The sequence below is a fragment of the Periophthalmus magnuspinnatus genome, chromosome 6 (assembly GCF_009829125.3).
Source record: "Periophthalmus magnuspinnatus isolate fPerMag1 chromosome 6, fPerMag1.2.pri, whole genome shotgun sequence".
NCBI lineage: Eukaryota > Metazoa > Chordata > Actinopteri > Gobiiformes > Gobiidae > Periophthalmus > Periophthalmus magnuspinnatus.
The window spans coordinates 20,299,737-20,321,279 of NC_047131.1; the positions used below are offsets into that span (position 1 = coordinate 20,299,737).

General features: G+C 37.3%; 2 protein-coding genes across 5 annotated transcripts in view; both read right to left on the reverse strand.

Annotated features, from left to right (window-relative positions):
- LOC117372263 (tumor protein p53-inducible protein 11-like) overlaps positions 1–13,051 on the reverse strand; it is a 34,488-nt gene extending 21,437 nt beyond the window's left edge. The window contains exons 1-3 of one of the 3 annotated variants that reach the window (XM_033968037.2): positions 12,918–13,051; positions 9,342–9,427; positions 9,083–9,193 (exon numbers count right to left, since the gene is read on the reverse strand). In XM_033968037.2, the coding sequence (XP_033823928.1) occupies positions 9,083–9,101 (19 nt within the window). In that variant the 5' untranslated portion in view covers positions 9,102–9,193; positions 9,342–9,427; positions 12,918–13,051. The remainder of the gene's footprint in view (positions 1–9,082; positions 9,194–9,341; positions 9,428–12,917) is intronic. The other 2 variants (XM_033968039.2, XM_055222705.1) reach the window with 2 other exon arrangements.
- Positions 1–21,543, reverse strand: part of cd82b (CD82 molecule b) — a 236,234-nt gene that overhangs the window by 45,874 nt on the left and 168,817 nt on the right. The gene's annotated exons all lie outside the window — the stretch shown is intronic.

The window sequence follows — 21,543 nt, forward strand, 5'->3', positions numbered from 1 at the left end:
TTTCATTTCAGCAGAGACATTCACAAATGTAGAACTTGATAAATCTACTCACAGCATCATCAACAAAGAAAACAGAGGAGTTCGACACTGGTGGTTTGGGGTCATCTTGAGAACCTTAGACAGATCAGTCCTCGATCATTTAAATTTAATTTCATTAAATAAAATAAATATAGATTTCAATAATGAGGTTCATGAATGTAGACATGCCATAGTTTTTAAATAAACCTGAGGCTAAACGACACATTAATGCTTTCTACCATTTAACAAACCACAAATTCCAACCTGTTAAATGCTCCAAACTCATCGCTGACAATCTGAATAAAGCCCCAGAGCTAAAGGAAGAGCCAGCATAAGCAGAGACAGAAGGACAAGTATAAGAGCTCTCCTTTAAAAAGGAACACAGCATTGGCATGAAGTCTGCATTTTTATGTGGCTGCAGGGATAGACAGATGTCTCTGTCTACAGTCTATATCCCTGGTCAAAAGTTTTCTTGGGTGTCTTTTTTTGATCGCAAAATAAGTTACCAAAACAAAGACTATGTCAATATTCTGGCTAAGAAAAAAACATTTTCATCTGTGTCAGTTGAGCGGCAAATAAGCCAACAGGAGCAATGCTGACACTTTTTGTCTTGTAAAATAAGCTTTCTGGGTAAATGTTGGCTTTGGTAATTTAGTTTAAAACACTGTCTAATCCCTCAGTCGTCCAAGTATTGCAAAAAGAAAAACTCAATTCTGTCAATCCGGCAAAAATTTTAGAGTGAAGACGCTTTACAGCTCATCCAAGTGGCTTCTTCAGTTCTGGTCAGTTTGCTATTGGACACTGCCTTAGATCTATCTGAAGGAAGGAGCCGACTACTTTGAACTTAACACAGTTTAGTTTACAGGTCTACAGCTCAGTCTATTGAACAACCGCATCACTGCAGACGCTGTATCTGTCAACCTCACATTCCATCCTTTCCACATTCGTGAACAAGACCATGAGACACTTGAACTTCTCCACTTGAGGCAGGGACTCTCCACCCACTCAGAGGGGGCAAACCACCTTTTTCCAGTCAAGAACCATGATTTGGAGGAGCTGATTTTCATCCCAGTTGCTTCAAACTCAGCTGTAAACCTGCCTAGCGCATGTTTCAGGTCCTGGCCATTAAGGCAACATCATTTGCAGCAGATATTAGATCCTGTGGCCTCCAAACGGACCGCTTCCAGTCCCTGACTGTGCTTAGAAATTCAGCCCATAAATACAATGAACAGAACCAGTGACAAAGGGCAGCACTGGCAGAGTCTAACATGCACTAGGAACAGGTCTGACTTACTGCCGGTAATGTGAACACATGCTCCTTCTCCGGTCACACAGTTGCAGGACAGCCCTTAGCAAAGGACCCTGGACCCCATAGACCGGCAGCACCCACCAAAGGACACTGCAAGGAACACAGTTGAATGCCTTCTTCAGAGCCACAAAGCACATGTAGACTCACTGGGCAAACTCCCATGAACCCTCGAGCACCTAATGGAGGGCATAGAGCAGTTCCAGTGTTCCACGTCCAGGACAAAAAAAACCACACTACTCCTCCTGAATCTGACCCTGGAATAAAACTTACTGGGGCGTTGAGGAGTTCTCTTGTACTTGAAACACACTCTCTGGTCCCACTTCTTAAACTGAGAAGCAACCGCTACCTTGCAAAGGTGTGTCAGCCAAGACAGCCCTGCCACTTAAGATGCTCCAAGAACATGGTCCATTCAGACTCCATGCCCCCAGCCTCCCTGGAGATCTGGGAGAATGTGGAGGTGTGACTTGACGGCCCCCCTGACACTCGTTCACTGGGGTGAACTCCAACACATGGCAACTGAGCTGTGGGGCAATAAGCAAGCCCACACCAGCTCACTGCCGCTCCCCGCTGGCAATGCCACAGAAGTGGAGAGTCCAGCCCCTCTCAAGGAGTAGGTTCCAGAGCCCAAGCTGTGCGTGGAGTACAGGCCAACTATATCTAGTCGGTAATGCTCAACTTCCTGCAAAAGCTCAGGTTCCTTCCCCCCCAGCGACGTGATATTCCGATGTCCCCAGACCCAGTTTCTGTGTCTGGAGATCTGGTCAAGGCCCTGTGGTGCAAGGCCAGTCACCCACCCCAGGCCTGGTTCCAGGGTGGGGCACTGGGGACACTAATCTAGACAACGTAACTGGCCTTGACATTACACTTGTCATAAGGGGCTTCTGAACCACACTTAGTCTGACCCGTCACCTAGGACTTGTTTGCCATGGGTGACCCTACAAGGGGTATGAATCCTCCGACAACATAGATCCCGGAATCATTCGGGCCCTCAAACCCCTCCACCATACGAAGGTGACCAAACACTTAAAGTAATATAAAGTAATATTTTTCCATATAATTAATTTATGTTGATCCAATGTGCAGCCTTTAGGTTATCTTAATTGTGTGCTTTCAATTAACATCCATTTGTGTTGTAAGTGGACATGTTTTGCCTGATTGATGCTGTGGTTATTTTAAACATGCAGCTCTTTAAATTGGCATGTGTGTACTCATTATTGGCAGGCATTATTCTTGTACTCATTATGCCTCAAATCAATTCATATTCATTTAATTCAAAATGCACTGACTTGAATACAGTGTAGCCTAAAAAAACAAATACCAAACACTTGTTGTCGGTGGAAACGCAAAGATAAATTAAATGGTGCACAGACACAAGCATCTCTGTGACAAGAGTCTAGTTATTAATAGGCAGACTTCTGCAACCAATTACCTTCCTCACGAATTTAACACAATTTAACAGTAACCATGGGCAACCAATAACGAGATATGTTAGTGAATGAAAAATAAAGAAATGCATTACAAGATATTTTTATGGAAAAAATAATGTGTTTATTATGCATTTTCTTTTAATTTAAATCTTCTGGGCTTGTATTGAGGGAAAAATATGGTCAAATAAAAAATGCTTATAAAGTGCTGTTAATAAGAGGGGATATTACACTTCTATAGGGTATTAAGTGTTGCTGTTTCATGCTCAGAGTAGTCTCTCCTCTTGCTCCTCAGCGTGCCATCACAACAAAATTAGAGTGTATCCTGCAAAATTACTTCACACCACCAAGTTTTTGAAGCTGTAGTGCATTGTTTTGTATAATGCTGTTGTAGGCTATATTTATGAAAAGTGGCTGTGTGGAAGCATGGCTGGGAGCACCGCAAAGAGGTCACGTAAGCTTGTAGGCCAAGCCTTGTAAAAGAGGCACGGGCTTGTACTACTAACAGTAAGAAGGGTTCAGATAGTACCCAGGAGAGAACGCAAGATTACTCAAACATGCATGGATGACACACACAACCATTTCAGGGCCATTTTTTATAAGGGGAACGTTATAACTTGGTAGAAAGCTCCAAAACGTTGATTTTGCAGAATACGCCCTCTTTAAATCTATATACTGACAATCAGTATAATGTTATACCATACTATTAATATCATAAACTGAAACTGTATTTGGTATCAAAAGAAGGCACTGTTCTTCACAATTGAACATTACAAATTAATATTATTCGGTATCTGCTTCCGAGGTATTGAAAATCATTGAATATTGACATAGTAGTTGTGTAACACAAGTTCAGTTGTGTGAAATACAGTGTATGGCTGTATAATTAGTGGATTATGTTTAATGATCAGTAATAACTATGAAGTCACAGAAGGGGATTACACACTGCAGAGGTCTATGGTGTTGTGTTTTCAGCTTGTCTCCTGCCATGAGTAAAAGTAAAATAAGCCTCCCCTTTTGAACTCATTCATTTATTCTTTCAGCTCATTTGTGCTACTGTGGTTTGTATCATTTGCAGGCTGTCTCCGGCTTGAATCAATATGAAATGAGATTGTGCTGACTTTATGGAAAGTAATGAAGAGAAATGAAGAAATGGCTCTTTGGAAATGCTGAAGCTGAACATATGAAATTGAAAAAATAAATAAGTTCTGTTTTTGTTTCAAATGATGGTGGGAAATTAAATTGACCTTAAACCTCTCAATTAAAAAGAGTCAAGATTATTATTGAGGATTAAAAATTACTTGATCTTGACCTCAATTAAAATTAAATTAATTGCAGAGTCCTACTTGATTATCCATTTTTTCTTATTAGTCAACTAATAATTTTAATGGGATTTTAATGATATTATCCATGGCTGAAAGGGGGCCTTGAAGGGAGTTACACAAATAGTTGCTTTTTGTGAATACTGGTTATGCCGTAAGCTTGCGATCTTATGTGTGCAGTTTGGGTTAGATGAATGGTCAGATACTTGAACACGTTGTTGCTATTACAGACGGAGCTCTGGTCCTTGTAGAAAAGCTTAATTGTTCTGGTGTGACTCTTGTGCTATGAAAACTAAAAATGGACTGCGATGATGATCAGCTTCATTTTCTAAAAGTGGAGTCAGAGTGTGGATGTTACTAAGGAAACGTATGGAACACACAACAGAAGTGAAAATTCACTGTAATTCACTAAAAATATAACACTTAATGTGTAGTATATACATGCATATTTGTCACACTGATTAACAAAAGATTAACTCAAAAACATTAAACAAAATGTTTTTTGTTTTTTTTGTCTATTATGACAAAAGTGACAAAAATAATGCAAAAGGCCAACAGATACAGTTGTGTTTTTTATATGATCCCAGGCTATATGAATCTTAAACCATGTATTGGTATTTGAAGACTGTAACTTGGCACCTTCTTGGACCTCCTCTGACTGAGGCACCTGGTTGCTAGGCAGCCTGCTCTGACGACTAGCTCTGACTTGAGTTCGATCTGCGTCACTGAGGATCTCTGCGTGTGGAATTAATTGCCTGGTAAAGGTCAAAAAGAAACCCTTAAATACACAATAACCTGTCATTTATACAAGCAAGTGGTAACATGCAGTACACCTTCTGAGCATGTTTGAGAGAGAGAGTCTAAAAATCCTGAACTGATTATTCCAGGTAGAACAGAGTACTGCATGCACCCACATGGACACAGCACTATTAGAATACTGCCATTAAAATACAGGTTCAATGAGCTAAAGCTAGAGGCATCAGCTGCATCAAGTCAAAGACACAGACCAGAATCCTTCACATTATTACAAAAACAGAGGAAGTTCTTCTGTTGTATGTTTAGGGACGATATCTTTAATATCTACTATGTTGTGCATTGGCAAAAACACTCAATTTCCTGTTCCAGATAGATTATCATGTTTGGGGCCAGCCATTGCTACTACAATGGCAGAATCGCTCAAATCGATGTGCCTCATCAGTAGGCCAGGCACTTCTAACACCTCTGCTTAAAGCAGGACCATACATATACTGCGAGTGTTACTATTCAGACTTTCTGATTGGTCTGTCCATCAAACAAACAGGGAGCAAAAAAAAAAAAACAAAAAAAACAGCTCAACAGCAAATCAATGCAAGTATTGCATTTTCTATCTTCTTAAAAATTATAGCCTGACTCAGCTGTCTACTGATCCTAAAATGAGAAGCAAGTGCAACAGTTACAGGCCTGAAATCAATACATGTTTTGACCGCTTTCTCTAACTGTAAGAATATGACAACGTTTGATTTTTTTACCCAAACGTTTGGGTTTTGTCCTACTCCCTTTTCACCATAGTGCGCAGCACTATAGGCTGCTCCAGCAGAGTAGCCTAAATAAAATACTTGTTTTTCTAATACAGGCTTCCTGTGAATCACAGCTTATGGCATTTTAATAACTTAAGCCTTTTGAATTTCCTGAACCTCTGGCTGGATATGCGTGTTTACATGCTGTTTAGGCTTCTGACATGGGGAAATCCCCTTCCATCCCAAAAGTACAGCCCTTAATCATGTCTCAACAGTCAAAGTTCAAATGCAGTCTGTAATCATCCATAAAAACTCAAGCCAATTATATTAAGCTAGCTCAAGGTTCGAAAACACAGTGGACTAAAAAGACTGAATAATTTTTGTTTTTGTTTTTGTTTTATTTGCTAGTTTTAGTCTATAAGTTTCCAGTCCTGAACATATCCAAAACCCCTCACATGTGTCAACCCTCTTTTTGGGATATGAGAATGTCGCCTCTTGGAAGACGAGACTTCACCCACGCAACTTGCTAATCAGGTTTCCAGTGAGCGCCACAAATGCCATGAGGGCTCAGCTGAGTTTACACAGAAACAAATGAGATTCAACCTTCGCCAGAGGCAGATCAATCCCTGCACAGGACACGACATGGCTGACGTCCAGCTCCACAGGCAGACCACTAATCAGCAAAACCTTTGTTGTCTCCTAGCCCATTTAGCCTCTGTTTTAGTCATTCCTTTCAACTCTTATTATTGTGAATTTAATTTTTACAGAAATTTGGAAAAAAGGATTTTTTGTTTTTGTTTTATTGAATCCTCAGTCTTTAAATAATATTTTGGTCAAAAGTATACATTTCTTATTAAATTGTCTAGCAGGAGTCTGGTAAAATTATATGTGTCAAGCCATGAGCAGTAGACTCAAAAAGGAATTACAAAGAAAACCTTTGTCAAACAGCTGCAGAAGCTTTGGAAAAAGAGGTCAAACCTGACGTCTGCTACTCAAAGGTCTCCCATTACAACACAAAATTCCTCCACTCTACAGCACACTGGTAACTGTATGAATGTGAATATGAGATTACAGCACCAAATGTGTAGACTGCATTCTAAAGCATCAAGATGTATGTCGGCCACAACTGTTAATCACTTTGCACAGTATAAAGCTGGCATCTATTTGAATACATTGAAATTTAACTTGTATGTAAACACTGGGCACTTGCAAGTACCTGGCTTGATTGGAAAAAATTGTGTCAGAGACTGTGTTGTTCATGTCCGATGGGCTGCAACCAACGATTATTATTTTTTGATTAGTTAGGTTAAACGATAACATTTTTTTACCAAATAAGGAAAACAAGATGCTGACTGAAGGCTATTAGACAGAGAATATTTACAAATAAAGAATTATTTTTAAAAATGTCAATTACATTTTTAAAAATAATACTTTATTCTTTTTTGACATTTTCTTTTGGTATGTGTTTTTGAATCAGTTTAGATAATGATACTAGTCAACAATTATTCCATATTTTCCGGACTATAAGTTGCACTTTTTTCATAGTTTGGCCGGGGATGCAACTTATATCCAGATGCAACTTATATGGGAAATAATTCAAATATATAATGTCACATTTTCATTATTTTCACACTGACACGGGCAAGGGCACTCTAGGCTTGTGACCAGTATGACAGCCACACAGAAGCGGCACTTCATCTACTTCCGGAGTTGGTAGAATTGTTCAGAAGCAACACCAAGGATGGAGAATGCAATGGATTTAGTGATTTGGAGTGAGATCGAGCGTAAACGTGTTAGCATGTTTGTTTGTTTTTTATGATATCTGATTAATGTCTGATTATTAGTTATTTGATTAACTGTTATTATCTTATGTTAACATTCCAGACACGTATTCAGTTCATTGTCTATGCTTCACGTAGCTGAATAAATATAAATGTGTTAGGTTAGCGTACTTATCCAATTAACTGTTGATATCTTACGTTAACATACCAGACATGTATTCAGTTCGTTTTCTATGCTTCATGTAGCTGAATAAATATAAACGTTACGTTAGCGTGCTGTACTGCTATTCAGCCTGTTGTTCTCCATTTTATTGTTATTATTATAACTTGCCTTTAAAGATAAAATCTCTGCTCTTGGTCTTGGATTTTGTAAATTTCCCCCAAAAATGCGACTTATAATCCAGTGTGACTTGTATATGTTTTTTTTCTTCATTATTATGCATTTTTTCGCTGGTTGTTTTTAATTACTGTTGCCTTTCTATATTCCCAGTCCACTCAGGGCATTGTCCTCTGACATCTCGGGTAAATGAGGTGTCAACAGAACTGGTCACAGGATATTTGTTTTGGACATGTATAAAGGTTTCATAGTTTATTTAGGATTTAGGATATCAACAAGCACTGGTAACAAATACAGCATGCAGAGATATGGAGGGAGTGGAACATAAGTGGCTCCTTGTGGCCAGGTGTGTGCTTTGACTTAATTATCATCCTTGCTCATACTTGGAGGCAGTATCCATGCTAGGAGCTGCAGCCTTTGCTGAAATGCATACTTAAACTTGTTTTTGAGAGCATCAAAATAGAAGCACTCACTCACTCCTTTATCGTACCCATCAAACCAGGAAGTCACTAAAGGGTCATTGTTCCAACAAGGACAAATATGGTGCAGTGCATCCTATGATTATACCTCTGTGTATATTAAATGAATAGGGCATGGGGGAGACCTTTATTTTTGCTGTCCCGATCACAATAAGGAGAAAAAACTTGGGCAAGTCATCAAAAATCACTATTATTATTAAATTGCATGGCTGAGGTTAAAGTATGGTATAGAAAGTGGAAGTCGTTTTTATTGATTGTATAATCAACATAATAATAACTTTGCAGGTCTCCAAAATAATTGCCATATTATCAGTTCTTCAATATACCTCCCACCATATTTAGCATATACTGCTATTTGTCTCAAGCTAAATGTATACCCCACCTACACCTACACCTACACATAGATGGTACCTATAGATTCTTCAAAATGAGATTTAATATAATTTGAGACTTGTGCTGCACTGCTTTTGGAATTCCAAAATAGGTAGATAAAAGATATGTACTTAGAGTTACATTATTTGTCATATCACAAATTGTACAAACATTAAGGTGTTGTTGTGTAACATTTGAGTATAAACTGTATAAACACCAGCCATATAAATAAGGCAGCAATGACTAATCTGGACTATACAGACTCTAGACGATGCGTTTGAGATTTAATCAGAAAAAGAAGCGCTGACTAGTACACTACTAAAGTAATCGTAAGTTACAGCCCAACATATAAATAAACTAATATCTTTATGATCATATTTCCATCTTCTTTGTTCAACAGGTTGTACTATTGTTAGTGTAATGGAACTTAAAGTAACTCTTCTGAGGTTTAGTCAAAGGTGAATCTAAAAATAACGTGAAAATAGAAAAAGACAGAAACGAGATTTTAGAGCTGTGGAGCTCAGAGGGAATAGGGTGTACCTACTGGGAGTTAATGCCTCCATCTCTGTCAGGGTGTTCAGCTTGGGATTTTTCTTCTTTTTATGAACCGAGTCCCTCTGCTGAAAGGTTACCCGGAGGTCGGCTAACCTGAGGGCTGCAAATGTTACATGTGATTGAGGAGCTGCTGTTGGCTGGGGTATGTCTCTGTCTGTACATAATAAGACAACCAACTAGAATGTGGCATTGCTTACCGTGTACTAAACTAAAACTGCAGTACGGTGTAAGAAATTAAAATAACTTACAGAGTTCAGAAGATGAGAGAGACACAGCGTATTCTCCAAGCTTGCAACCAACTATAATCCTTTATTGCCCAATCCGAAAAGTTAAACTGCAAAACAGAAAAAGACACAAGTTTTAGTGAAAGCATATATTATTATATTATTAAATTAAATTCCTATCACATTTGCACAGATATAAGGATATCTGGGGACAAGTCTAATCATGAAGCATGGTGGAGGCTGATTTGTTAACTCTGTTAACTGTTATTTTATGAAGGAGAGGGAAGAGGATACATTAAGCAAGTCAAATGCACAATAACACGAGATGTTATGCAACATTACCATAAAACAGAGATGGTCATTAAACATTTATGTCATGTGGACAGCTCTGAGGATCAGTGGAAAATAACTTACCAAAAATACATACACACAGTGTTTTCCAGAGCAAGACAATCCAATTGCTCTTTTCTTCAATATAATCAATGAACTGGCCATTGTAAATGGCTGCAGTAAAAACAGTAAGCCTAAAAAGCAACATATGGTAGAACAAAGTTCTGTTATCTTGTCCTATAGAGAGACACAGGTGGCTCTATTCTAAAGTCATTACTGCATAGACTGACCCCTAATTCACAATGTAAAAGGAAATTAGAAATCCAGATGCCAGGACAAAACCCATCTAAAAAACAGTCCTGCAATAGTTCACAGTGGTCCCCAGAGACAGAGCCAGAAATGATATTACTGACTATTTTAAGACTACATGAAGCGTGATTTGGATATGAGCTACATTGTAATATCTGAAATGATTCACAGGCTGGTAATCCTGGCTGGCATCATCCAAAAAATAATAAAACAACACCATAATGCGACAAAAATATTACTCACAAGATGCTGGTTCTCAGATTATAGTACAGATTCATTGTTGGTAGTCCATTCATTTCCCGTTTAGTTTTTCTGTTTCTTGTCCTGTCTTCATGATTTAGCATTGTTGTTTACTCAAGTAATTTAGTACTGGTTGGGCTTGATCCAGTCCCGGTCCAGTCCCAGTTTTCTTTTGTGTTAATCCCTATCAACAGTGGCAGGTGGTTACACTTGCCACTGGCTTTCTGTCCTACACCAGTAAAAAACGCAAATGTTCAGCAAATTCACATTACTATAAAAACCCCTTTAACCATGTTGCGTCATCTACATAGCGTTAATCCGAGGTGTTAATTAATCAGACAAGGGTTAAAAAGCAGAAAAAAGGAGGTCACCATCTGTTTTGGTTACCCAGCATGCCAAGAGATGTGCGGGGGACCTGTGGGACCGCCTAGAGCTGCAAGTTGCATCGCTGCCTACATGTGTCAATGTGAAGTCCCATTGGATCTGCTTAACTCAACATCTTGTCAAGCATTTGGGTATAAAATCACACTTAGGTGACTTGTATTACTCCGCTGAGGAAATCATTCAAAACATAGCAAGCCTACACCAGCCTAATTTTCCATATGCAGACACATATTCTGTTGGGGAGCTTTAGCAAGAGCAAACCAAGCACAGACACAAGCAATCATAATAAAGGAAACAGTAGAAAGGTCATCACGAGGATAGATCTGACCTATTTGCTACAGCCACTTGTGAATTGAAAAGGTAAAGAGTGCTACAGTGCTGACAGCGGCAATATCCAAAACTCTGACTCAAAAGGACTGCATTTGATTTGGCTTCATCTTAATGGTGTACGATTTGGGAGAAAAGGTTATTTTCCTGACAAGTATTGTGACAGAAGTTTCAAAAAGTAAGACTCAGTTCAGAGTGCACATTGTAAACAACTCCAGGGGCATTGCCTTTGACAGGATACTGAAATTTGAACTATACAAGAATCTCATGTATTTCAGTAGAAGTCTAAATAGGCACGATAAGATTTTCAAGTAAAAAGATATTTTGTTCTTATGATTTGATGATTGCAACAGATATTGTGCATCTTTTTTTAGCTTTTGGTTTGTCATTTTACAGAATTTCACTGGGCCTAAAAGATGAATCACAGATAAATTGTCATTTGAATCGTTCCAATTGGCAAAACACTATATTAAAAAGGTGATGTAATGTCCTCAAGATCAAGAAGAAACAACAAAATATCAAAAGCTTTCTTAGGCTTATTACATAAAAACTGCTAACCTGGTAGTTTCTGTAGCTGCTCATTATTCAGTATTTTCCAAATGTTCATGCAATTGAATGTGTTAAAATGTGTGTTGTGAACCATTTCTTCAATGAAAAACATAGAAATGCAAATGCAAAAGCTTTCATATCTCTGAAAATTCACCCAAAATGTTCAGCCATAGAATGACAGTGATTCATGTGTACCAAAACGCATTGTAATCTCTTAAACCTTACAGCTTTCTTCTGAACATTCAACACAATTTTGGCCTTCCTCTGCATTCTCCTAAGCCAACACTAGCCCTCTTTTCTAGATGAAATCACTGCTATCTTTTTATGCACTCTTGCTGTTCTCAATAAAACTATCTCAAATGCAAAAAACACAAGAGGATTGACACGCCTTCATCGTTGCCCACTGCACAACAATTTCCAAAAATTCAAAAAGAAATCTCCACAATCACTGTCTGTCATTGTGGGCACAACAGAGAAGGGAGGTTTATTCCATGTTTCTTTGGCCAATTATGATCCTCCGCCTGCCCACAACACTTGGATGAAATGTCAACTCCTGATCATAAGGCAATTAGATGAAAAAAACACTGTTACTGCTGCTAAGCGATGGAGGACGCATTCAGGGAAACACCAACAGCTCATTATTTTTGTTTATGTCCATGCAACAAAGTAGAAATGTACTTATTGGACATGTGTTTTGTTGAAACTGTCCATGAATCACATTACAATCTTCTTTGAGGCAGCAGAAGTGCAGGGCATGCCTGGACACAGCGAGAATTTAAGTCAACTCTGGACTGGCACCCGTTTCTTTCCATTTGCATATCTGATTACAGTATTTAAAACCGTTTTCTATAAAAAGAGACATCTTATTTCATAATTAATTGCAGTCTGGTCTGCAGCTCAATCCGGACTAAAATAACCACAAAGGAGATATTTTAGACAATGCTCTAATATATAATTAAATCCTATTGTTTCTGCAAATAAAAGATAAGCAATAAATCGTGCATTCAAAAGACAAGAGGGGTAGAGCACAACGAAGCAAAACGAGGATCTATCGACTATAAACTTATAAAAAATAGATTTTTTAAAGGTAAAAGTAAGTCCATCGCAAACACCATGTTGTATTGGTGTTTTACTTGAACGCACCAAACATAAAACTGTACTTTGCTTGCAATGAACCAAGATTGGAGAAAAGAAGTTTGCTTACCGCGTTTTCCTGACTAAAAGTAAACCTGATCGTAACTCCAGCCTTTTTTCACTTCATTTAGCTTGAAGCAGATGTGAAAAGGAGGCTGAAGTATGCTAGTCTTTAACTTATCTAGACGCGTGCAGAGACATATCTTCGCGGACACTTCACGTTTCGGTCAACTCTCCAAAAACCTCCAACACGCGCCAAAAGCAGCTTGTAAAGAAACAAAGAACAAAACGAAAACAGCACAACAGCAATGATTTTGTGAAACTCACGGAGAGATGTAGTCCAGAGTTTGGTGTTTTTTGTGTTTTTTCCGTCAGAGAGCAGCAGTGTGGACAGACTGGGAGCACATCACCGCGCTACGAGCTTTCACACAACCCGCGGCTGCAGCACCGAGAACGCGCCTGTTACCGTAATGTCCACTCAGCACTGTGGGGAGCACCAGGTTTACCGTAATACACACGCAAGACACGCGCAATAAAAACAAAAACAGAATCAAGATCAGGATCAGAATCAGAAGACTTTTATTGCCATTGTCAGTGAACACAGCTCACAGACTAGGAACTTACTTCGCTGACAATGTGCAGCATAAAACACTTAACAAATAAGGGCATGTACAAAGTTAAAAAACATATGCTTAAAAATAAAATAAAATACTTAGAGCAGGGCTGTCCAAACTACAGTCCAGGGGCCAAATGCAGCCCTCAGACCAATTTTTGTTGGCCCTCATGCCTCCTCCTAAACTGGCCCAATTGATCAGGAAGTATTTTTTACTAGAGGAAGTTTGTTTTTTTTAAGAGATTCTACCTCTATAACCTGAATAACATCGCACTGCATTGTGACACAGACCTAAATAAACCTAATAATCTCCCAAGTCTTTTTAAAAGTACAATGTCTCAAACCTGTGTTAAATGCACCATTTGACTCGCTGTGTCAACACTGGTCTGTGGCCCTCCGTTTCAAATATGTTTCAGTATGTGGCCCTCGGTGAAAAAAGTTTGACTAGAAAATATATACAGCAGCATCAGAACAACAGTGGAAACATGGCTTATTACAGTGCAACCATGGTCGCAGTCACAGTGAGTTGAAATTTATTTCCAATTTCATGATAAATTATTGTCGTTTTTTTCATAATAGGCTAGTCGTGATTAAATTTATTTGTGGTTATCAGTGAAGTAACTGAGATAATTATTTGTAAGCCTATAGTTTGCAACTTGAAAACCTTCTTGGCAATACACCAACCACAGTTCTTCCCAAATCAAGAATTAAGATTAAAGAAAAATCATGTCTCTTCAAATATCTTGTTTTATAGCCCCTTTGTGTAAGTTCTTAGTTAAAACTAACATAATCTTTAATAATAATGATAGTGTGTACTAAAAATGAAACACAGAAAAACATCTGTCCTTACTGTGAGTGGGCTTGCATCTCCACAAACTTAACTCTTACTTGACATCACATGTTGTTTCTTCAACGATAATACTCAACAATGTGGCATAAAATGTATCTATTTCCAGGGATTTTGTGTTTCAAAGTATAGTTTCAACTTTTACTTTTAGTTATGACTCAACTTTATAACATAGGCTGCTATTAAAGTGTTAAGTGTGTGCTGGTGCACTATGCAAAGTGGTTTAAAACTGCTCTTCACCTTGCATCATATTTCAACATTTGTGGTTATCAGTGAAGTAACTGAGAGAATTATTTGTAAGCCTATAGTTTGCAACTTGAAAACCTTCTTGGCAATACACCAACCGCAGTTCTTCCCAAATCAAGAATTAAGATTAAAGACAAATCATGTCTCTTCAAATATCTTGTTTTATAGCCCCTTTGTGTAAGTTCTTAGTTAAAACTAACATAATCTTTAATAATAATGATAGTGTGTACTAAAAATGAAACACAGAAAAACATCTGTCCTTACTGTGAGTGGGCTTGCATCTCCACAAACTTAACTCTTACTTGACATCACATGTTGTTTCTTCAACGATAATACTCAACAATGTGGCATAAAATGTATCTATTTCCAGGGATTTTGTGTTTCAAAGTATAGTTTCAACTTTTACTTTTAGTTATGACTCAACTTTATAACATAGGCTGCTATTAAAGTGTTAAGTGTGTGCTGGTGCACTATGCAAAGTGGTTTAAAACTGCTCTTCACCTTGCATCATATTTCAACATTAATTCTCACTCAAGGTTGCACAGTCACACCCTCTTTTCACTTTTATATTCAGAGGCAGAGAATGGCACCCGGGTTATTTGTTTTAATTGCTTTTCAGGATGTATAAATATGTTCTTGCAGGTGCTAATAATTTCACCTTTTCAGCTTGGTGGGGAGGTGTTAGCAAAGGGACTGGGAGGATTTGCTGGCACAGGCAGAATGAAATATGTGGGATGGGGGTTGCAGCAGGAAAAAGCAGCGCTGCTCAAAAATACCCTCATGCTTTCATCTTCAATTCTGACTAATAATAGCAGCGCGCAGGATGGTACAAGATTGCATTAGTTGAAGTATTTTGAAGTCATCTGAAGTATTTTAATCCAATTTAATCCAATTACAGGACATATAGAATGCATAGCTGTTCATCTGTTGTCTTACTATTAGGAATGCACTTCCAGTACCGATTTTGATACTAGTTTTATCAACTGAGTCAGACATAGGCACTTGTATGCTTAATAATTTGTCTAGTGATATAGCAATGTCTCCTAACTAAACCCACACAAAAGTAGGACTTAGACATGAGAGATTTGTTATAAAACTGTTCAACAATAAGACATTAGAGCATAAGAAATCACAATATACAGTAAATATTTCTTTATAGTCCAGTTCTTAAAGGTGCGAGATTCTGCCACCTGCTTGTCTCCATGGGGCTGCTATTTCTTTGCATCAGATGTGTGACATAGCATATATTAAACATTTATTTTATTACCACTACGTCTTTATGTAGCTTAAAAAATCCTTGAGAAACATATATTTTTACATGAAGAGACTCACCCCTCCACAATTCTGATCTGTCGCTTGGCCTGGGGACATCACCTGCTTGTCTCCATAGAGATAGATTTGTTTTATACCATACTGTGGAGCATTCCAGGCAATGCAATCTCATCTCCATAAAGATAAGCAGGTAGCAGACCCTCCATGAGAAATGATACATGGTGAACCTTTAAATAGGCTTAATTATAAAAATGGTATATTATATTTATATATTTTACATGGCATTAGCTTGCTGCTTGGTCGCACCTCCTTCAGTGCTTTCCAGTAACAGACACAATTTGTACTAATATGACCAAGACTTCTCATTCTTGATGGGACCTTTCTAAAATGGCTCAATTTCTAGATCAATGGCAGAACTACTTTAAGATAATTACCTTTTTTTTTCTTTTTTTTCTTACCTCTGATGCTATGGCCGCTGTAAGATGTTGCTAAGTGACCACCAATCACAATTACCTGACATAATTGCATGTCAGTCAAATGTGGCACTTTGCATGACCCCTTTTTACTCAAAAATAGATTGCATTAAGATGGGCCAGTGGAAAAATCTCTTATGCTTTAATGTAGTACTAGCAGCAAGCTTGAAAGGAAAGAACAGAAAAACAGAAAGATATAGAAAGCCCTTGACAATAGTGAAAATGAAATGAAGAATAGAGGAGTTCTTATGCTGCACAATAAACCAGTATGTAATATGTGTTGCATTATTCTTTTAAATGCTAGTCACCATTTTCAGTTCTAGTTGCCTCATCCATCACCAGTTCATACAAACCAAAGCAGGGATGGATTGAGAAATTAAGTCGGAATCTTCTCTTTTTTTCTTTTCTTAAAAGTAAATCTCTACGTTAACCATATTAGCTCAGACCATTGCATACTGTCATTGTGTCCAAGGGCAAGACACTTTAACTATTTCAATTTGGTCCAATGATGCAGATTGGCACCCTTTCTTCTGTCAGTCTACCCCAAGTTTCCACCACCGAGTGAATGAATAAGGTATTGTAAAGCGCTCTTAGATGGGGGCTGGTAGATGTTTTTTCCTGGATCGATTATACTGTGTTTTGATTAGAAATAACTAACAGTAATAATAATGGATTATACTTTAGTGTTTTTCAAGATGCTCAAAAGTGATTTACAATTTTGGGCATTTTTCATTCCATACTTTTTTGTTATATATACTTTCATATACCCATGTTTATATATAGACACATATGCACACCACATATTCAGGGACTACAGATTGAAACTAGCTTCAGCTATAATCTGGTTTAAAGCATCTTTAATGTTTTTGCACATTGTCCCTGTCAAATAAACTAATAAAAAAAATTATAAATAAAAAATATACAGATAGGTGTATGCATATACATACATATGCATACATATTACATGCACATACAGACATATACAAAATTTGATTTAAAAAAAAAAGAGATACAATAAATAATACATGAAAATAATAATAATTTTAAAAGTAAATAAAGAAGTACATAGACATTAATAATAGTAACAATAATATGCATAAAATAGTACTAATTTTGAGTACAAGCTTTTTAACCCTATATAACTAACATTGAACTAAACGACCATGACCATCTTAAATAGTTTAGTTTTACTTTTCAATATATGTTGTTTCTTCCAGATTATGACCTTGTATTCTTGATCCATGCTTCGTAGTTATGCTAGGTGCCTCTTTTCCCCCCCCAGTCCTTTGATATTAGTTGCTGCTTTTTCAAAATAGTTTTGTTAAACACCAAGTATAGGCTGTTCCAAGATTATATTTTGCCCACAAATTTTCTTGATGTAATTTATGTCCAATATTGCTTGATTTTTGGGCATGTGTATAGATTTCTATTTTTTCTGATAAACATCCATGTCCCTGCAGTCTCTCCAAAAAAATTGGACTTGATCTGTGTTTTTGCATTCATTCATTCCATACTTAAAGGTGAGAAAATACTATTTGAGCCACAGTTTCAATGGTGTGTAACTGACTAATGCAAGGCTGCCCCATCGGCCCCTCTAACCTCCAATCACACACCACAGTCACTGAGTAAAGTGGGTGTCTTGCCAAAGTACACAATGACAGTTTGCTGTAGAGCCACAGCTGCCCCACTGAAGCACCTAGTATACTCAGCGGTCTCCTATCCAAGTACTAACGAGGCCCAACCTGGCTTAGCTTCCGGGATCAGGCCACTAAACTAAAAGGATCTTTCATTTTTAGAAAACTTTAAATATCTACACATAACAATACCTATTTGGTCTGGTATTACATTAAAGTCCTATACAGTATTATAATGCCACCTAAGACTGAACAATAGTCAAGTGATTGCACAGTTTGTGTCCATATAGGCTTTACTGCTGCGAGAATATAAAGAAATACTGGCTGATAGAAAGGACTAAACTTGGACATACTTGAGGGTTTGGGGCGTTAATTTTCTTCTTTTGTTTTGCAGATGAAAAAAAGCATTGAAAGCATCTCCAGTTTTAGCCTGCAGACATAACAACAGAGAGCGGGTATGTAACTTGAGCAATGAGGAGGAGAGTGGGGATAGAGCTGTTTCTCTTCACCCACACTCAAGCCTGTCAAACAAATAACACCCCTGTTTTCAGCACCAGCAGCAAGCAATCACTTTTTACCACCAAGATGCTCACCGTTATGTCACCTTGGGGCCACTCAGTATCATCAACAACCGGTTATATGGAAATGCATGTATATGACAGTGAATGTTTGCTGTAGTATTAATGGATGTAAAAGCAGGCCTGTTATGCAAAATCGACTTTTCAGAGCTTTTAACCATGTTACAGTGGTTTCCTTCTCATTCACCCTCTTGAAGTTGTATTTGGAGTTACTTGTGCATGTTTAAGTCATTTTTAATCGCTTATATTCAAGATGCCATATTGCCAATCAATCCCTGTTTCCAACGACATACGCCCACTGCTCTCTTCTTACTTCCTCCTTCAGTTTTATTTTCTCAATGATACTCATAGGATTCGGTAGCATTGTGTAGTCATTTTGGTATAAATGAAAAAAATCTGCTACTCGCTAGTGTGATCTGGAGCTATTCGTAGAAGAGGCTGACAGCTACATGTTTTTTTGTTGTGATGACGTGTATGGCAACGTCATTTTCCATTGGGAACTGCAGTTTTCTAACACGGACGTCTGCAAACTTGTTTCTTTTATTAGGTTGTTTTAGATGAATATTGCGATTTAAAATGTCCGGATTATAAACAATGATCCACTGGTGTCACAGATTAAAACTATATAGGAGACACAAGCACAATAAGTCTTCTTTAAATCAATTGCATTTGCAGAACTAGCACTCATAATCATTCAAGCTTTATTTTCCAAAGACATGCTGAAATATGCAGCTAATTTAGTGGTCAGACAAAAATGAAAATGTGTATAAATATATTCAAATTCAAGAAATGTGAAAGTGGGACATGGGCTAAACCCAGTGAAGGGGAAGGGATCATTTACCATTATGTCATATAATGGCTTGACTGTCTCCTTGCACTGGAGTTCAAGGTGTACCTTTTTTCATTATAATGAGCTTTACTGAGATTTCATTATTCCAAATATGCATATGTGTCATCTTAAGGTCCTGTTTCCAATATGAGCAGAATAAGTGATCCTCCAGGGAGATAGATGAGAACAAGATAGAGGTGGGAGGTATACTGAAAACATTATCCCTTCATTTCAATTGCTGTTTTGGAATATCAAGTCTATAATAAAATCTACTTTAAAAAGACTACAAAAACTTGTTCATTCCAGATGGTGATAATAATTGTGTTTAATTTCAATACTTGAACCTTAACTATGACATTTATAGGCATTTCTGTTTAACTGCCATAATATCATCACTGGGATAACATCTATTTAATCTACCTATTTAATTTAATCCACATCAGAATATTCATTTTTGTTAATATTGCCCATCCTTACAGGGTTATTTTGGACATACACTATATCTTACACTATATCTCCTCAACTATTTCTTATATTGTCAGATGGGATGAAACAGACGTCTTTATTCTGAAATGAACTGCATGATTTTCCATCATGGGACCTTTGAAATATCTTTGATTATTTGCAAAATACATAGCTTGTTAGGTAAATAGGATTTTTCCATCTATTGTTGTATTGTGAAGGATTATTTCCACAATAGGAGTTAAACCAGCTTTGGCTATAAAATGAAACTATGCCTCCATGTGTCGCACTAACTGTGTGGGTGGATGTATGTGATTATGTGGGTTTGCTATCAGCACACTTGCAGACATCTTTAGTTAATCGCTGTAAACGGCTTTCCAAAAATTAATCTTCATTACGCTCCCTCATCTAATAAGCATGAAATGTTTCTCTAAATCTGTGAGTTTATACCTCCAAGGATATTACTGTTCCATGTAATTTAGTGAATCAAATGAGTAACATGTTGTTATTTTTGTAAACTAATACTAGTCCCTACCACCAGGGAAATGAGAGAAATCAATCGGGGTTATGTGATTTCCAGGAAATAAATTGATCCGATACTGTGAGCATCCAATAACATCAGGAGGTACAGTATGTGCAGCATCTGGAGGAGGCTCAAAGATAAACAAAACACTTGCATCTTTCTGTCAGTATAATGGTACCTTTGATGTCTATAATCTTAGGTGAGAGGTGAAAAACATTGAGATTTGAACCATGTTGCCATTGGAAGCAACATTCACTTTTGATATTCATATTTTGGGTAAAAATAGTTGCCTGGGTGAGTGAGTTTAATGCTTTGTTCATTGATTCTCCATAACTCTTTTTCAGTGTTTTTTTTGTTTTTGTTTTTGTTTGGTTTTTTTCCGATACAGACAGACAATACGTGCCAAAAAATATACTATAATTTTTTTTTTTTTTTTTTTTTTTACTCTACTTCTCACTTTTTAACTCTTGTATATTGTACTAATGTGATGTATTTGTTGAACTTTTTACCTGCCTGGGGACTGCGGATGTAAATTAGCTCTGTAGCTATAATCCGGCATATTTACATTTGTTCACAACAGATGTTCATTAATGTGCATTGTCCCTATCAAATAAATAAATAAATAAATAAATAAATAAAAGCATGTACATCATGTTAGTTATGGCTCGGCTCGATAAACAACAAAGAAACAGGGAGGACACAGGCAGCAACGTTTCAACCCTTGTAGGGCCTTTATTTAAAACCAATAATAGTTGTGTCTCTGTTGTCTGTGTAAGTGGACCGTGTGATGTGAATGTATGTGCAAATAGCAATCAGTAAGACAAAGTTTTGTGTATGTGAGCGTTGAGGTGGGTGAAGGTGCAAAAACAAAAGAAATGGTGGTTGCGAAAGAAAGTTTGCGTGGAAAGAGAGAAGAGGTGGCAAAAGTAGGCCTTTAGGCAAAACACACACATGCATTCTGACTAGGTTTGCCTCTCCACAGATCTGACTCATAACTTGGTCTGATGGTGATGATGAGCTTGCTACCTGCTTCCCTGCATTGCTGAATGTTCAACGGTACAGCATAAGACTTTTTTTTCTGCATAGTTCCTCAGCTGAGAATGTTCCATTAAATGGCTTTAAATCTCTATTTCCATGGAGTCATGCAGGAAGTTACAGAGGTGGATTCAGCTCAACATTAACAACTCAGCTCAACAACATTAAATCTGGGTCAAGGTATTTAAAAGTGAAAATGACAAAGGTCATAGAGCATGTTTGTTAATTTGTTGACCTGAGCTTTGGACATTTTGGTTAATCATTTCTAGGTTTTTCCTATACTCAGCATCACAATCATAGCTTTCATCCAGTCAGATAAAATTATTTTAAGAAAACTTCAACAAAATCTTCAAAATTAAGTTAGAATATATATATATATATATATATATATATATATATATATATATATATATATATATATATATATATATATATATATAT